This window comes from Mirounga angustirostris, unplaced genomic scaffold (assembly GCF_029215605.1).
Source record: "Mirounga angustirostris isolate CCGP_5_RB_7025 unplaced genomic scaffold, mMirAng1.0.hap1 SCAF_11, whole genome shotgun sequence".
In the NCBI taxonomy this organism is placed as follows: domain Eukaryota; kingdom Metazoa; phylum Chordata; class Mammalia; order Carnivora; family Phocidae; genus Mirounga; species Mirounga angustirostris.
This window is the reverse complement of record NW_026991719.1, coordinates 32505925-32524344: the sequence shown is the minus strand read 5'-3', so window position 1 is coordinate 32524344 and position 18420 is coordinate 32505925. Positions and strand designations below refer to the sequence as shown.

At 37.4% G+C, this 18420-nt stretch overlaps 1 protein-coding gene and 1 pseudogene across 1 annotated transcript in view; one reads left to right on the top strand and one right to left on the bottom strand.

The window, feature by feature from the left end:
• Positions 1 to 1541: 1541 nt before the first annotated feature.
• On the top strand, positions 1542 to 2085 carry LOC123854093 (U1 small nuclear ribonucleoprotein C-like; annotated as a pseudogene).
• Positions 2086 to 12833: 10748 nt separating this feature from the next.
• PRRG1 (proline rich and Gla domain 1) overlaps positions 12834 to 18420 on the bottom strand; it is a 154225-nt gene continuing 148638 nt past the window's right edge. The window contains exon 4 of the mRNA XM_045876215.3: positions 12834 to 16906. Coding sequence (XP_045732171.1) covers positions 16421 to 16906 — 486 coding nt within the window. The 3' untranslated portion in view covers positions 12834 to 16420. The remainder of the gene's footprint in view (positions 16907 to 18420) is intronic.

Here is an 18420-nt window from a genome sequence, read left to right as displayed (position 1 = left end):
TTCATGTCCATTAGTGTGGTAAATGGTTCTCCACCCCCTCACTTTCAGTCTGGATGTGTCTTTGGGTCTAAAATGAGTCTCTTGTAGACAGCATATGGATGGGTCTTGCTTTTTATCCAATCTGATACCCTGTGTCTTTTGATTGGAGCATTTAGCCCATTTATATTCGGAGTAACTAAAAATATAAATTAAGTGCCATTGTATTGCCTATAAAGTCCTTGTTTCTGTAGATTGTTTCTTTCTGACCTATGTTACTCTTGGGCTCTGTCTTTCCTTACAGGATCCCCCTTAATACTTCTTGCAAGGCTGGCTTGGTGGTCACATATTCTTTCAGTTTCTGTCTATCCTGGAAGCTCTTTATCTCTCTTTCCATTCTGAATGACAGCCTTGCTTGATAAATTATTCTAGGCTGCATGTTCTTCTCATTTAGTACCCTGAATATATAATGCCAACCCTTTCTGGCCTGCCAGGTCTCTGTGGTTAGGTCTGATGTTAGTCTGATGTTCCTCCCTCTGTAGGTTAAGAAACTCTTGTCTTGAGCTGCTTTCAGGATTTTCTCTTTATCTCTGAAATTTGCAAGCTTCACTATTATATGTTGAGGTGTTGATCTATTTTTATTGATTTTGGGAGGGGTCCTCTCTACTTCTTGGACTTGAATGCCTGTTTCCTTCCCCAGATTAGGGAAGTGCTCAGCTGTGATTTGCTCAAATATACTTTCTGGCCCTCTCTTCATCCTCAGGCACCCCAATAATTCTGATGTTGGATCATTTTATGGCATCACTGATTTCTCAAAGCCTCTCCTTATTGGATGTTAGTTGTTTTTCTCTTTTCCTCAGCTTCCTTCCTTTCCATCAACCTGTCTTGTAGATCACTTACTCTCTCTTCCTCCTAATTTACCCTAGCTGTTAGAGCATCCAATTTAGACTGCATCTCAGAGATTTTTAATTTTGGCCTGATTAGATCTCATTTCTGCACAAAGAGATTCTCTAGTGTCTTTTATGCTTTTTTTCAAGCCCAGCTATGAACTTTATAATTGTTATCCTGAATTCCATCTCTTGCATCTTACTTATATCCATATCGATTAGATCTGTGTCAGAGAGCAACCTCTGGTTCTTTCTTTTTTGTTAATTCTGCCTTTTAGTCATTTTGTCCAAAGAAGAATGGATGAGCAAGTGAGCAGAATCAAAAAGATCACCCATGACCCAAGCAAAATACACAAGAGACAAATGTGAAGAGGTCAGAAACCAAAACGGAAAAATAAACAAAAACAAAAGACAAAATAAAGAGGGGGGAATGGGGAATACAATTTCACAGGGTGGACAAAACAGGGTGATCCACTTGTTCCTCAGTGCATTTTGGTCTCAGTGTTAGAAGACACTAAATCCCAAAATTGCAAAGAAAGTAAAACTTATATATATACAAAAATAAAATTGAATAGAGTGAAAGGAGGCCAAAAATAAAGAATATACCTATAAAATGTAGATATAAAAAATCAAAGTTAAAAAGTGACTTAAGGCGTCATTTCTGGGCGGCATGGGATGGAGTGGCCAACGGCCTGCAGAGCAACATGCCTAAGTTTCATTGTGACTACTGTGACACGTACCTCACCCATGACTCTCCATCTGTGAGAAAGACACACTGCAGTGGTAGGAAACACGAAGAGAATGTGAAAGACTACTATCAAAAATGGATGGAAGAGTAGGCTCAGAGCCTGATCGACAAAACAACCGCTGCATTTCAACAAGGAAAGATACCTCCTACTCCATTCTCTGCTCCTCCTCCTGCAGGGGCAATGATCCCACCTCCTCCCAGTCTCCTGGGTCCTACTCACCCTGGTATGATGCCAGCGCCCCATATAAGGGGGCCCTCCCATGATGCCAATGATGGGCCCTTCTCCTCCTGGGATGATGCCAGTTGGACCTGCTCCTGGAATGAGGCCACCTATGGGAGGCCATATGCCAATGATGCCTGGGCCCCCAATGATGAGACCTCCTGCCCATCCCATGATGGTGCCCACTTGGCCAGGAATGACTCGATCAGACAGATAAGAAGAGAGAAGAACCTCTTTATATTCATTTTATATTACTTGTTCTACTTCACCAGGAGATCATGGTGCTGTGACTCTGGGTGTTTTCTCACAGCAGGACAAAGAAGACTTGCTCCCCCTTCCTATCAAAGAGAGAATAGTTTTTGCCAGGGAGTAGTGGGACAAAAAAACAAAAAACAAAAACAAAAACAAAAACAAAACAACAAAAAAAACCAATTTTCATTTGTATTGTAAAATGTGAAAATAAAATTGTCAACTGTTTTAGTTAAAAAGTGACTTAAAAATAAGAGTTGACAAAATAAGAAACTAGTTGAAATGGGGAAAAAAGCAAAAAAGAGAAATGGAAAATTTTAGACTGAAAGATAAATGAATCAATCATGAGAAAAAACTTCAAGTTCTATTCCCCTAGCACCAGAGTTTTACAGTCTTGTGGGATCCCTAAACTAGTTGTGCACCTGTTCTTCCAGTTGGTCTTCTGAAGGAGGGGCCTGCTGCACTGCTTGTCAGGTGTCTTTGCCTGGGCGGAATTGCACCGCCCCTTGCCAGGGGGCCAGGCTCCGTGTAAGCTGGTCCTCTGTGTGGCTTTTGTTCCCTGAAGGCTTTCTGCGCCTTTTTAGGGGATCAAAATAAAAATGGCCATGCCCAATCTCAAGCCCCAGAGCTGAAAGATCACGGTCCCCTCTCTTTAATGAACTCTCTGGGATAAACGGTCTTCACTTTTGTGTGTGCCAAACTCTGCAGACTCCTGTGGTGCATGCCCACAGCGATCCCCCCAGGGGAAGGCAGAGGGTCACCCCATACTGTCCTTTACAGGGCCACTGCCCTGAGAGCTGTTACCCGGTCATGGGCTCACCCCTCCCGCGCCTCCCAGGGGATGGCGGAGGGTCCCACATTCTAGTCTACTGCAGGGTGCCCAGCCAGAGGGCGGTCACTTATCAGGCCTGGCTCTCGGTTTATGGCAAACCGAGCTGAGAGCCCCCTTCTGGGCTCGCTGACCATAACCAGTTTCCCTGCTCCATTGCTTGGGAACTCCAGCGGCTCAGGCACCCCCATTAGTTCTGTGACTCCTGGGATTCTGACACCACACTGACCCGCCTAGAATTCTGCCCATTTTATCCCCTGAGCTCCTTTCAGGCAGGGATGTCTCTCCCTGGAGCAGATTACTAAGGGTTCCGATCTTGCCCTCTGATGCTATATTCCTTTCCAGTAGCTGGTTACAGAGGCTCCCTCCCCCCTCCATTTATCTTCTGATATCTCCCCTCAGATTCACTTCTCTGAACCTCCTACCTTGCAAAAAGTGGTCACTTATCTACTCGTAGAGTTCCAGATATTTTTTCTTATATCTCAGGATGAATTCATGGGTATTTGGAATGGTTTGATAGTTATCTAGCTAAATTCAAGGGACCAGATGAAGTGAGGTCCCTTACTCTTCTGCTAGCTTGCCTCCTCCCTACTTGTGAATTTAAAGCATAAGAGCAGCAATTAAAATATGGGAAGGAACAAACAAGTGTCAAATGGACAGTTATCTAAGTAAACCAGAAATCTCTAAAACAGAGGAAACTTCAGGGGTAGGTGGCATGGCTCTTTATCAGTGTAGCTGGCAATGTGTTTATTCAAGATAGCTGTCTTTGAAGTGGATGCCTCAGCAATCAGAAGCTTGATGTGAGGCACGTGCATTACAATAAACAAGACTGGCCCTTACTTGCCACATCTTATTTTACATCCTCTAAGGCAAGGATTGGTCATAGAAATGGCTGAGGGAACAAGGGTATGCTTCAAATGCATAAATGCTGTATGATTTTTCCCCAGTTTTACTTAGATATAATTCACATATGGCATTGTATAAGTCTAAGGTATACAGAATGATTATATATATATAATGATATATGTATATAAAATGTATGTAATATATACATGTAATATATATAATATATAATGATATATATTATATATATATAAAATGATACCACTACAAGTTTAATTAACATCCATCATCTCATATAAATACAAATACAAAAAAAAAAGAAAAAGAAAAACATTTTTTCCTTGCGATGAGAACACTTAGGATTTACTCTTTTTTTTTTTTTTTAAATATTTTATTTATTTATTTGACAGAGAGAGATAGCAAGAGCAGGAACACAAGCAGGGGGAGTGGGAGAGGGAGAAGCAGGCTTCCTGCCGAGCAGGGAGCCCGATGTGGGACTTGATCCCAGGACCCTGGGATCATGACCTGAGCCGAAGGCAGACGCTTAACAACTGAGCCACCCGGGCGCCCCGGATTTACTCTTCTTAACATCTTTCTTATATATCCTACAGCAGTGTTAGCAATAGTCATCATGTTGTACATTACATCCCTAGTAATTCTGTATCTTACAACTGGAAGTGTATACATTTTGACCTGCTTTATACAGTCCCCACTTCCCTGGCCCCCCACCTCTGGCAACCATAAATCTGATGTCTTTTTTTAGGAGTTTGTTTTTGGATTCCCCATGTAAGTGAGATCATACAGTATTTGTTTTTCTCTGTCTGACTTAGGGTAATTGAGCATAATGCCCTAGAAGTCCATCCCTGTTGTCATAAATGGCAGGATTTCCCTTTTTTATAGCTGAATAATATTTCATTGTGTATATATACCAAGTCTTCTTTATCCATTCATCCATTAATGGACATTTAGGATTTTTCCATACCTTGGCTATTATAAATAATGATGCCATGAACATCGGGGGCAAATATCTCTTCAACATAGTGTTTTCATTTCCTTCAGATATATCCTCAGAAGTGGGATTGCTAATCATATTGTAGTTTTATTTTTTATTTTTTGAGGTACTTCCATACTATATTCCACAATTGTACCAATTTATATCCCACCAATAGCAAAGATTCCCTTCTCTACACATTATTGCCAGCATTTGTTATCTTTGTTAACTTTTCTCTTTGTGATGCTAGCCGTTCTAACAGGCATGAGGTGATATTTTGCTGTGGATTTTATTTGCATTTTCCTAATGATTAGTGATGATGAACGTCTTTTCACGTAACTGCTGGTCATTCATATATCTTCTTTGGAAAAATGCCTAAAAATGTCTACGTAGGTCCTTTCCTAATTTTAAATTAGATTGCATTTTGTTTTGTTTGCTATTAAGTTGTATGAGTTAGGGGCGCCTGGGTGGCTCAGTCGTTAAGTGTCTGCCTTCGGCTCAGGTCATGATCCCAGGGTCCTGGGATCGAGCCCGGCATCGGGCTCCCTGCTCTGCGGGGAGCCTGCTTCTTCCTCTCCCACTCCCCCTGCTTGTGTTCCCTCTCTCACTGTGTCTCTCTCTGTCAGATAAATAATAAAATCTTAAAAAAAAAAAGTTGTATGAGTTATTTATATATTTTGATTATTAACCCCTTATATATGGTTTGCAAATATTTTTTTCCCATTCTGCACATTTTCTGCTCATTTTGTTGATTTTTTAGTATTGCTTTGCAGAAGCTTTTTAGTTTGATGTAGTCTCAGTTGTTTATTTTTTGCTTTGATTATGCTCTAGGTATTCTATACAAAAATTCATTACCAAGACCCATGTTAAGGAACTTTTTCCTATGTTTATTTCTAGTAGTCTTATGGTTTCTGGGCTTATATTTAAATCTTTAATCCATTTCTAATTCATTTTTTGGGGTGGTATAAAATAGGAGTCTAATTTCATTCCTTTTTTTTTTTTTTTTGTATAGTTGCCACACAATGTTACATTAGTTTCAGGTGTACAGCCCAGTGATTCAACAAGTCTATACGTTATGCTTTCCTCACCACAAGTGTAACTACCATCTTTCACCATACAACACTATTACAATACCACTGACTAAATTCCCTATGCTGTATCTTTTATTCTATGACTTACTCATTTCATAATTGGAAGCCTGTATCGCCTTCTCCCCTTCATGTTGCCCATCTCCCTACCCCCCTCCCCTCTGGCAACCATCAGTTTGCTCTCTGTATTTATAGGTCTAGTTCTGCTTTCTATTTGTCTATTCATTTGTTTTTTAGATTCCACCTATATTCCACTATAAGTGAAATCATACTGTTATTTGTCTTTCTCAGTCTGACTTGTTTCACTTAGCATATTACCTTCTAGGTTTATCTGTGTTGTTGCAAATGGCAAGGTCTCATCTCTTTTCATGGCTGAGTAATATTCCATTGTGTATATCTACCACTTCATTTTTTACTATCAGTGAACACTTGCTTCTGTATCTTGGCTATTGTAAATAATGCAACAGTAATCACAGGGGTGCAGATATCTTTTCAAATTAGTGTTTTCATTTCCTTTGGGTAAATACCCAATAGTGGAATGATTGGATCCTATGATATTTTTATTTTAAATTTTTTGAGGAAACTCCATACAGTTTTCCACAGTGGCTGTACTAGTTTACATTACTACCAAGAGTACATGAGGGTTCCTCCTTTCTCTTTATCCTTGTCTTTTTGATTCTAGCCAATCTGACAGGTGTGAGGTGATATCTCATTTTGGTTTTGATTTGCATTTCCCTGATCACTAGTAATGCTGAGCATTTTTTTCATTTGTCTGTTGGCCATCCATATGTTGTCTTTGGAAAAATGTCTCTTCGGGTCCTCTGCTCATTTTTTAATTGTTTAATTTGGTGTTGAATTGTGTAAGTTCTTTATATATTTAGGGTATTAACCCCTTATTGGATATATCATTTGAGAGTATCTTCTCCCATTCAGTAGGTTGCCCTTTTGTTGATGGTTTCCTTTGCTGTGTGGAAGGAAATTCTTTGCTTCCTTTGCCTTAAGAAACATATCTAGAAAAATGTTTCTATGGCTGATGTCAAAGAAATTACTGTCTGTGTTCTCTTCTAAGAGTTTTATGGTTTCAGGTCTCACATTTAGGTGGCTAATCCATTTTGAATTTATTTTTGTGTATGGTGTTATGAAGTGGTTCAGTTTCATTCTTTTTCCATGTAGCTGTCCAGTTTTCCCAGCACCATTTATTGAAGAGACTGTCTTTTCCCCATTGTATGTTCTTGCCTCCTCTGTCATAGATTAATTGGCTATATATGTGTGGGATTATTTCTTTATCCTGTTCTCTTGATCTGTGTGTCCATTTTTATGCTAGAACCATGTTTTAATTACTATAGCTTTGTAGTATATCTTGAAATCTGGGATTGTGATACCTCTAAGTCTATTCTTGCTCAAGATTGCTTTGGTTATCTGGGGTCTTTTGCGGTTTCATAAAATTTTAGTATTATTCTAGTTCTGTGAAAAATGCTGTTGGTATTTTGATAGGGATTGCATTGGATGTATAGATTGCTTTAGATAGTATGGACATTTTAACAATGTTAATTCTTCCAATCCATGAGTATGGTATATCTTTCCATTTATTTGTGTTGTCTTTAATTTCTTTCATCAGTGTTTTATAGTCATTAGACTACAGATTCTTGGACTTGTTTGGTTAAGTATATTCCTAGGAATTTTATTCTTTTTGGTGCAATTATAAATGGGATTATTTTCTCACTTTCTCTTCCTGCAACTTTGTCATTAGTATATAGAAATGCAATTGATTTCTCAGTGTTAATTTTGTATTCTGTACTTTACTGAACTAGTTTATTCTTAGTTTTGGGGTGGAGTCTTTAGAGTTTTCTGTGTATGGTATCATGTTACCTGCAAATAGTGACATTTTAACTTCTTCCTTTCCAATATAGATGGCTTTTATTTCTTTTTCTTCTTTGATTGCTGTGGCTAGGACTTCCAGGACTATGTGGAATAAAAGTGGCAAGAGTGGACATCCTTGTCTGTCTTATTCCTGATCTTACAGGAAAAATCTCAGTTTTTCACCATTGTGTATGCTGTTAGCTGTGGGTTTTCACATATGGCTTTTACTGTATTGAGGTATGTTCCTCTAAACTCACTTTGTTGAGAGTTTTTATCATGAACAGATGTTGAATTCTGTCAAGTGTTTTCTCTGCATCTTTTGAGATGACTATATGATTGTTATTCTTTGTTAATGTTAATGTGTATCATGTTCATTGATTTGTGAATATTCAACCATCTGACATCCCTGGAATAAATCCCACTTGACTGTGGTGAATGATCCTTATAATGTATTGTTGAATGCAGTTTACTAGTATTTTGCTGAGAATTTTTGCATCTGTGTTCATCATGAATAATTGACCTGTAGTTTTCTTTTTTGTGGTGTCTTTGTCTGCTTTTGTTTTCAGGGTAATGATGCCCCTGTAGAATTTGGTTGGAAGCTTTCCTTCCCCTGCTATTGTTGGAATATTATGAGGAGTATAGATAATAACTATTCTTTAGATGTTCGGTAGAATTCACCTGTGAAGTCATCTGATTCTGGATTCATATTTTTTGGTAGATTTTTGATTACCAATTCAGTTTCATTACTAGTAATTAGTCTCTTCAGATTTTTTATGTCATCCTGATTCAGTTTTTTAAGGTTGTACGATCCTAGAATTTTATCTATTTCTTCTAGGTTGTCCATTTTGTTGGCATATAATTTTTCATTGTATTCTCTTATAATCCTTTGTATTACTGTGGTGTCAGTTGTTACATCTCCTTTTTTGTTTCTGACTTTTTTGTTGAGGATTTTTGCATCTGTGTTCATCAGAGATATTGGCCTGTGGTTCTCCCTCTCTCTCTCTCTCTCTCTCTCTTTTTTTTTTTTTTTGGTGGTATTTTATCTGCCTTTGGTATCAGGGTAATGCTAGCCTCATAGAGTGAATTTGGAAGTTTTCTTTCCCCTTCTACTTTTTGGAATATTTTGAGAGGAATACACATTAACTCTTTAAATGTTGGGTAGAATTCACCTGTGAAGCCATCTGGCCCTGGACTTTTGTTTGTTGGGATTTTTGATTACTGACTGAATTTCATTGCTGGTAATTAGTTTGTTAAAATTTTCTATTTCTTCTTGATTCAGTTTTATATTTTTCTAGGAATTTATCCATTTCTTCTAGGTTGTCCAATTTGTTGGCATATAATTTTTCATGATATTCTCTTACAATCTTTTCTGTTTCTTTGGTGCTGCTTGTTATTTCTCCTTTTTCATTTCTGATTTTGTGTATTTGAAGAACCAGCTCTTGGTTTTGTTGATCTATTCTATTGTTTTTTTTAGTTTCTGTGTCATTTATCTTTGCTCTAATACTTATTATTGCCTTCCTTCTGACGGCTTGGGGCTTTGTTCTTTTTCTAGCTCCTTTAGGTATAAGTTTAGGTCGTTTATTAGAGATTTTTCTTCCTTCTTGAAGTGGGCCTGTATTGCTATAAACTTCCCTCTTAGAATCACTTTTGCTGCACCCCAAAGATTTTGGACCATTGTATTTTCATTTTCATTTGTTTCCATGTACTTTTTGATTTTTTTCTTTGATTTCTTGGTTGACCCATTCATTGTCCAGTAGCATATTATTTAATTTCCATGTATTTGTGCTCTTTCCAGACTTTTTCTTGTGGTTGATTTCTTATTTCATAGCATTGTGGTCAGAAAAGATGCATGGTATGACTTTGATCTTTTTGAATTTGTTGAGACTTGTTGTGGGTTTCTGGACATGTCTGCTGGTAACATCCTTGGGTAGGTGAGACTTCCTGTCAGGGTCTATTTTTGGGTGAGGCCACTGCCCAAGCTCTGAGGTTGGTATGGGGGCAGGGGATGCCACTAGCTGAGAACATTTGGACTGCTGGCTTGGTTTCCTTCCTAAGCAAGGCTGTAGGCTAGGTTCTGTGGTTTCCTAGGTTCTCTGGTCAGGCTTCTAGATGTTCAGGGCTGGGTACTATTCTCAGTAGTGCATAGGGCTATGAATTAATATTATAGAATGGCAACTCTGGAAAATCAATTTTCCTTTGTCTTCAGGGTTTGTCTTGCTGCCTGTTTTAGGTGTTGGTTGGTTTAATGACGTTTTTAACTCATTTTGTAAAGTCTGTGTTCTTTGTCACATGTGACCACTGTAGTCTTGCTTGTGTTACTGTAGTGGTCAGCTAGTGATCTGACAGAGTTCGTTAGACGCCTGGCACCCCCTCTCCTCAAAAGTATCCTATTTTTAGCAAATGGGCTCTCTTGTGTGTTGGGGAAAACCTTCAACTTTCAGCCAGGCAACATACAACTCTACCATAACCTTCGCTTTCTGCTTGTGGAGAATCTGAAGGTCAAAGTTGAGAGTTTAGAGCCTCTCAGATTTTTTTTTTTTTTTTTTTTAGAGCATTCCCTGAGCTCTTTATGTGTGTTTAGCCCTCTAGATTCCTGACTATGTGGAAGTTTTTCAAAGTCCTTATTCTTTTTATTCCCCAGCCTTTCCTCCCAAGCTTTTCAGTTTGTCTGTTGTTTATCTCAGGTGTTATCCCTTATCCAGGTGGTAGCAGCTAATGCATTTACTTTCAAGTGTTTTTGAAAAACACCCCCAAGGTAGTTGCCTCCAATTTGGGAAAGTTCCCAGTAAGAAAAAATAAAGGCAAGCCTTACAGCTGGTACTTCAGGAAGCCAAAATACAGGACTGCATAATCAACCTCGGTTCTTTGATAATAAGGTCCATTTTCCTCCCTCTCGTACTAGGAACTTAAACTTAGAATGTGGGCAGTTGTCTTCCGAGATGTCACTGAGAAGGGAAGCAGGGGATAAGGCGAGGCTGTTAAAGGCTTTTTTCCTTCCCTGGTTGCTGTAAATTGTAATTAGTTTCTAGAACTCTGATGAAGTTGATGCTGACAGTTTTTGCCAGTTTATTTGCTGCTTTTGTGGAAGAACATGCTTTTGGAATTCCCTACTCCATACTGTTTTCAGTGACAGCACTCACTGTATGCTTATTTTTAAATATGATTTATGAATATATTAAAACCATCATTAACCACAAATGCAACTGAGTACTGAAAATATAGCAAGAAGTATGGTGATGTTGAAGTGATGTAAACAAAGAATCAGAACTATTAACATTCCATGGCTCTCTCTTCAAACATCATTTTTATAGATAGTGTATGTTAGTGGCCAGTGCAGTATACTTATGAATTAGGAACAACTGGACTAAAAAGAGCATTTTGAACCCTAAGCAGTCTGTTAGTGGAAGGGATTCTACAGGTTGTGTGTGTGTGTGTGTGTGTGTGTGTGTGTAAAGATGAGTTATGAAGTTGGACATCAATAGATGTTATATTCCAGTGGTTGTCTAATTATGTTCATAAAGTTCTAGTGTTTTCTGTGACTTGGACTGACTTGAAGGGGGATTGACAAGAAAGGTCACAGATGGTGAGGTTCCAAGCTTCCCACTTCTGTAGTCAACCACCACTATAATTCTGTAGATTATATTATGGTTCTATGAAATTTTTTGCAAGTTAGCTTCCACTGCTAAAAACTCATAAAAACAACAAATAGACTGATATACAGGACTGCACGATAAATATGCCTGGTTGTAAATACCATGGGATTTTGGGCAAAAAGAATCTCTGTGAGCTGGAATGGAATTAGGGTTACACTATATTAAAAATTTATCCCAGTCTTAACCTGACTGCAAAATCCCCAGAGATGTCTATAGGCACCATTATTTTCTTACCACCTTAGCTTCATACAAAATAGGCACTTTGTAAATATCTATTATCTTAGCTATGTAAGGAAATAAGGTTAGATAAGCCTGTGGGACCAGATTATAGTGGATTTGAAGCCTAAAAAAAGTAAATAAATAAAATTACTGAGAACAAAATGTCATCATACAAAGTTTAAGGAAATGGTAGATGATAAGAATTACAGCAGAAACAAGCATTAAGACAGAAAACTACTGCTATTTTGGTCAATACATAGGCTTAAGAAAGCCCTCACTTTTAGGTATTTGATGTATTGTGGGGAGGGAGTTAAAAGGACTGAACATAATTCTTGACCTCAAACAGCTTCAGGTATGTAGAAAAGGCTTAGAGAGAAGGAGTAGGTTCAAGGAGAGCCGAGAGATGGATGAGCAGCTCTGGAACTTCTACCTTGAAGTTTTCTGAAATAAGAATTTATAGAAGGAGTCTTTTGGCTTATGGTTACAGCCAAGTATGAAATTTAAAAACTTGATCTCTTATGATAGATGTGAGAATAGTGTTATCTTTAGGGAGAGGGGTGTGAGGGAGCCTTCTGGGGTACTAGAAATATCTTGATCTAGGTGTTGGGTGTCATGGATGTTTTAATCCAAGTTATATAATTTTTAGAAATTGCTATATATTTTTAAAAATTATCTTTTTATGATTGGACAACTCTCTGGGATTTATGCTTATAAAATGGATACAGTCAAGGAGAAATGTTTAGATAAGTAAATCATTTTAATTTTTATACCATAAAGATCAAGTCATATTTACATTTGCTTAGTCAATGACTCATCACATCACCTTCTAGTCTGTTTGGTGACTACACTTAGGAAGATGTCCTGTGGTCATAAATGTTTCCATCTTATGCTTTCCTTTCTCATCTTCTCAAATGTTAAATGCAAGCTGTTATGGAGGGGAAAAAGTAGCTCCTTGGTATCTGCGGACAACACTATACTTGACAAACTACACTACAGCAGGGAGGTCCCTTTGGAGTGAGTGTTCCCATTTTGTATCACGCCAGCATCATTCAAAAAGTTAGTACAGAAAATTCTTTCTTATGCTGAGAACATCCTGAAGTTTTCACCAGATAATTTCTGATTTCTTTGCTGAGCAATATTTCTTAAATTGATAAGAAAAAAAAAGACAATTTTCCCTTGTTAAAAAGACCATAATTAATAAAAGCTTATGAAGCATGTTTATTACCTAACCATAATATAATTAATGCATGGCAGAAAAAAATCTCTTGGGTTTAAAAATAGCTTTATTTAGCATACCAAAAACACAGAAACATAAGAAAAACCTTACCTAGTATAAACATAAAAATAGTTAAATACCATAATTTAATGTAAACCAAGTGTTTAAAAATGTGAATTGTAATAAAATACATGCTATTTACACAGAACCAAGTTATTGTCTCAGATCATCAATCTTGAAGTCATCATTAACAATGAATCAATCAAACACAGCATTTGTATTTGTACTGGTCAGTAAAAAAAAAGAAATCCTTTAATTCACTTTAAACAGATATAATTCCAAGCAGAAAGGCAAAGTGCCAGTTCTAGGATTCCAGACACAGCCACTGCATGTGGAGGCCTGGAAATCATTCCACTGGAACACCATTAAGCCCAGTGTCTCATTTAAATGCAAACTGGTTGATTCAATTTAGTTACTGCTTAAGAAAGGTACTAAATATGTCTGCAAAAATAAACCTTTATTAAAAATGACCAAAGGTGAATGTAATATCAATCATGTAAGAAAGGCAAAAGCATAAAAAATACATATTATTCCAGACGAGCCCCTTTAATTATAACAAATGTTAAGAAACTCAGTTTATAAAACCAGATGGGGCAGCAAAAGGGTTTTGAAAAATGTAAAACTAAGTCAAAATCAAACAAACCAAACCTAAGAGAATGTTTCTTGAAGAAAGTGGTATTTTTGTTTATCCTGTCATTATCCCATGAATGCTGCCATGAGATCTATGGCTGGTGTCAGTTATCACTACAGAGTGGTGTGTTTTCTTTGACCAACAGGTGAAAAAGCTGTAGCCATTGATTAGATTAAGCATTTGGCCTTTGCTTCAAGAACCAACATCCATTCTCATATTGTAATGCAGGTATCTCTAAGAGGCAGCATTAAATCCAGTATCAGGACTTTAAAATATAAAATAAAGTTGCAAGAATATATACATAGTAATAGAATATCCTGCTTTCTCCTGTAATTCTAAAAGTTTTGATATCCAGACCCCTTTACACTCCTTAAAATTTATTAGAGACCTGGATGTTAAAGAGGTTTTGTTTATATAGTTTATATCCATCAGTATTTGCCATATTAGAAAATAAAACAGAAAAAAAATTTAAGTATTCAAAAATTAAAGTTTATTACATGCTAACATAAATAACATGTTTAAGAAAATAGCTGTATTTCCTAAAACAGAAGAAAGATTTGTGGGAAATGGCATTGTTTTACACTTTCAACTACTTTTTGAGACACGGAGTGAAAAGACAACTAATGCCTTTGTATTATTACGAAAATAGTTTTGATCTCACAGGTGCCCTGAAAGGCTCTCAAGGACTCCCAGGGGTTCATGGGCCAGGCATACTTTAAAAACTGCTGGTTTAATCTAAGGCCTAATGTTAATGACCAAAAAAAAAAAAAAAAAAAAAAAAAAAAAATCCACACAAAAGGAACCTTAATTTTCCTTTAAAAATAAACCAAAATAGTCATACATGCACACACAAGTCACTGGATCAAACACTCCCATTTTTAGCTGTAAGAAGCCAAAAGTCACCATGTGCTCACAGTCAAATTCAAAATAATAGTCATTTCAACTGAGACCAGGGTCAAGATTTATTAATTTTTAGTTCATGAAAGCTACAAAACCTATTAACTAAACATACACATCTTAGTTCCCTTTCCAACATCTGCTAAATCCTGTTTGTGCTAAGCTGGCTGTCATCTCTCGAACTGGCACAGCATTGGTATAGACCAGAGAGGGACAGAAGTATAATATAGCCCACATACTCAGATCAGGAGCATGTTAGCCATTAATGGAGCGGCTCCTCTAGTTCTCACTATGTGAAAGCTCTGATACATTTTAGGGAAATGGAGAAAATTCTCCCTGAAGCACAGTAAGAACAATGCTATGACATCACACGTAGGCAGCTCTTCACATCTTACAAATCACTTTCATACACACCACCTCATTAGATCCTTTTAAAGCCCCTGGAGATGGGCAGGCCAAATGACATTATCCGTTTCAGAGTTAAGGAATCTGAGGTGCAGATATGGGCCTTCCCCAGAGCACCATGGCAAGTACCTTTTTTACAGAACAGGATGAGAATTCAGGTCCTCTGAGTCCTAGTTCAGGGTTTCCCCCCAGCATTCCTCCTTTTTGGGGTTCTAGGGCAGGATTGGGAGAGGGGCCTGTGGGGATGAAGATGGAGGCAGCAGGATATGGCTGATGCTTCCAGAACCTGTGTTCCTTCTGCCTCAATTAACCATTTTCTCCAACACTAAGGAGGCTTGGGAGTGGCACAGCCATTTCCCTGACCAATATAGTAAATTTTCCATCAGTGCATACATAATGGAACTGTATAGGAAACAACTTCTTTCTGAGCCAGTTTATGTTGGCAGTTAATTCATAGCCTGTTCCCTCTACTCCACGGGAAAAGAAAGAAAAATCCTGCACTTAAAAAGAAAATGATGAAAATACAAAACGAAATAGCAACAATAATGAGATCTATGTAAAACTATAACAGATTTATTGTGCACCTGGCACAACATAGACTTTGCAGTTTTCCCCCCACCAACTGAAGAGCAATATAAAATCAAAGTTCTTAATTTAATGGAAAAATGCCTCCTAAGCATCTTGAGGCAAAGACTCCAGTCTATACAAAAACTAAGAAAATAATTTCAAGAATTTTAACTAAATTCTTAGGTTCTTATAGATTCTGTGGTGGTAGGAGAGGGAGTAGACAGTAGAGTAAAAGGCAATAAAATAGCAAAAAGAAAATAATTTTGTCACAAATGAGCAAAGGAGAAATCTGTATCTATTCCCTGTCATTAATACATATAACTACTTTAGAAACTATTATGTTACCAGGAAATCCTCTCTACCAAGATGTTAATACAAATAGCATGAGACATTCAAAGACACTAAGCAACACTGTTTAATTTGGGGGTGAGCGGGTGGGGAAAGGCAGTCAACAACAAAATCCTTCCTCCAAAACTAGCCAAATGTCACTAATGACCAATGATATTCTTGCTATACGCTATAAATAAAGTATCCTTTATTTGTGCCTTCCTTCTATCTCTATTTCTGAGATGTTCCTAAAAAGATGGAATACATGCATTTATTTATTTAAGGTAGTTGATGAAAAAGGGATGTCAACAAAATCCAGGAAGAATTAGAAAACATGCTAAGTTCATCTTATTTTCAAAATTCAACAGCATGTGGCTATTACACAAATTGTTGGTGTCTCCCCCCACCCCCAATTTTGGAGAGTAATATTTTCTTTATAGGTGATTTAGACAGAAGTTAATGGCTTTTTAAGACACTTGCACGTATACTGGGCTGATACACGTCTCATCACATCACGTGAAGACCTCCACTAAGATTTTTTCCCTCTTCACATATTTCCATTAGAGATAATGAGCATGGATAATGATTTTATAGTAGGAAACAAAACTAATGAAAATCAAATCAGAAAATGTAAAGTGGTATGCTGTCAGAGTCCAATAAAATAAGTCAATGCGCATTTATGTAGTGGTAAAGTGCTAGAAAGTTCTTTCATTAGTATTTTAAAAATGATTACAGTAAAAAGAAGGTTGAAGTTTCATTTGATGGTGGTGACCACAGGCACCATAGCAATGGCACTGGCTGAGTTGGAATTAATGATGTCCTCATACTCTGGGGGTGGGTCTAAATGAGGTTCTGTCTCACTCCTCCGGAGGTTCACCTGGCCAGTGGCTTCCTCATAGGTGGGTGGGGGATCACAGTTGGATAGGCGAGTGGAGACAGAATCGGAGCGCCCAACTACATATTCCAGAAAGCCTGGTGACAATCCACTGCTATCAAACACTTCGTCTGCTGGGGGAGGTGGAGTGATAATATTAAGGTGCTGTGGAAAAGGAATGTGGCCTTCAGTTACTGTCTGTCTGCGAGTTTTGTTTCTGAGGAAGCATCTCCAAATTAGAAAAATGACAAGAAGGATAATGAAGAGACCAAAGATTAATGGAAAGGTAAGGTAAAACTGAAACCAGTCACTTCCTCTGTTACTCTCTCCTTGTTGTGCTTTTGTGTAGGTGTTCCAAAACTCCTTCTGAAAATAAAAGATAAAATAAAAATCAGTATGATCAAAAGATGGGAAATAGCAAATGAACAAATGTCTGGGTTCTATTAACATAATGAACCAAAAACCAAAACCAGATTTGTTGGTTTAAATAACCGACTGCCTATATTTTCCATGACAAGAAATTACAAATAAATCATGTTATGATGTTCACTCTGGATCCTTCCTAAAATGGTCAATGAGAACCCAAGAGTCTTTTTCAAGACTTGGGAGTTATTTATATTTTCAGCTATGACATTTTAGAAGGAAAAACAAAGCGTGAGAGATTTCCTGTTTTTCAATTAAACCAAATAATATTCCCTTAAAAATGTCAAATATTTTCCATGTCCAGCTCTGAAGTTCCTGATCCCTAATGCCCATCATCATTAATGGTATGTGCTATTTTAGGCTGTTGTAGGCCTTCAGTAGTCAAACGCTTTACAGATGAATGCTTTTGTTTTCTAATGGTTGTGTTTGAGGTCCCCTTCCACCAGACCTTACCCCTCAACTCCCTTTCCAACCCCCAAAATTTAGTACACAGATGTTCATTGAATGTCATAATTACACATTGCCCCTAGTAGAAAGCTCAGGCTAGTGAAGAAATTGTGTTAGGTTATTTCCAAACATAGACTATAATCCCAAAAGGCATGAGACCTAGTAGTTCAAATATTTAATATTTGGATGGGGGGAAATACTGAAAACATAAAAAGGTAACCTGACCCAATTACTAGCTCTGAGACTTGGACAGGTTACTCTTTTGAGTCTTAAATTTCCTCACCTGAAAAACAGGATAATACTAATCTGTCTTTATAGGCTGTCTAAGCATCATATGAAATAACATATATCACACGTCTAATTAAATCTTTGGCATATACACAAGTGGTAATTATAATTTTTGTATATCATAATCAAGTCACTGCCTCAAATTCACTGATTAATCTATCCCATACCTTGGTATGGAGACCACCTCCAATCCCAATGCTACTGACTCTTTTTTCAATGTTTAAACCTAACCAGTAAGTGCTTTTCTTACAATCCTATTTATTTGCAGGCACTACACATCACTGATAGTAAATATCTGGCACCAAGGAAGGGAACCAGGTCATTATCTAAACGGGCAAATAGAGGGAGTTGGACTAGATTGGGGATTGTAATGCCAGACGTCCCATGATAGCATGGCATTAACATAAATCTATGAATCTGGTTAAAAGTAAGACACTGGGCACTAAAGCTGGTTGTTTTATAGTCATATATTTTATTAGTCACACAGGCTTTTTTTAAAAGAAAGAATATCTAGCATTTACAACATTACCAATTCCTAGTCACTATATCATTATCTATTCAAACTTAATTATACATACATTGCATGAGTCATTGCTCATTACTATTTGTTCTCTTCATCTTCCCTGATTTTGAAGTTGCTGTTCTATTTTGCAGTTGAATAGTCCTTTTTGAAGAATTTTCCATAGATGAGGCACATGGGAAATAGTCTATAAAATTTTGCA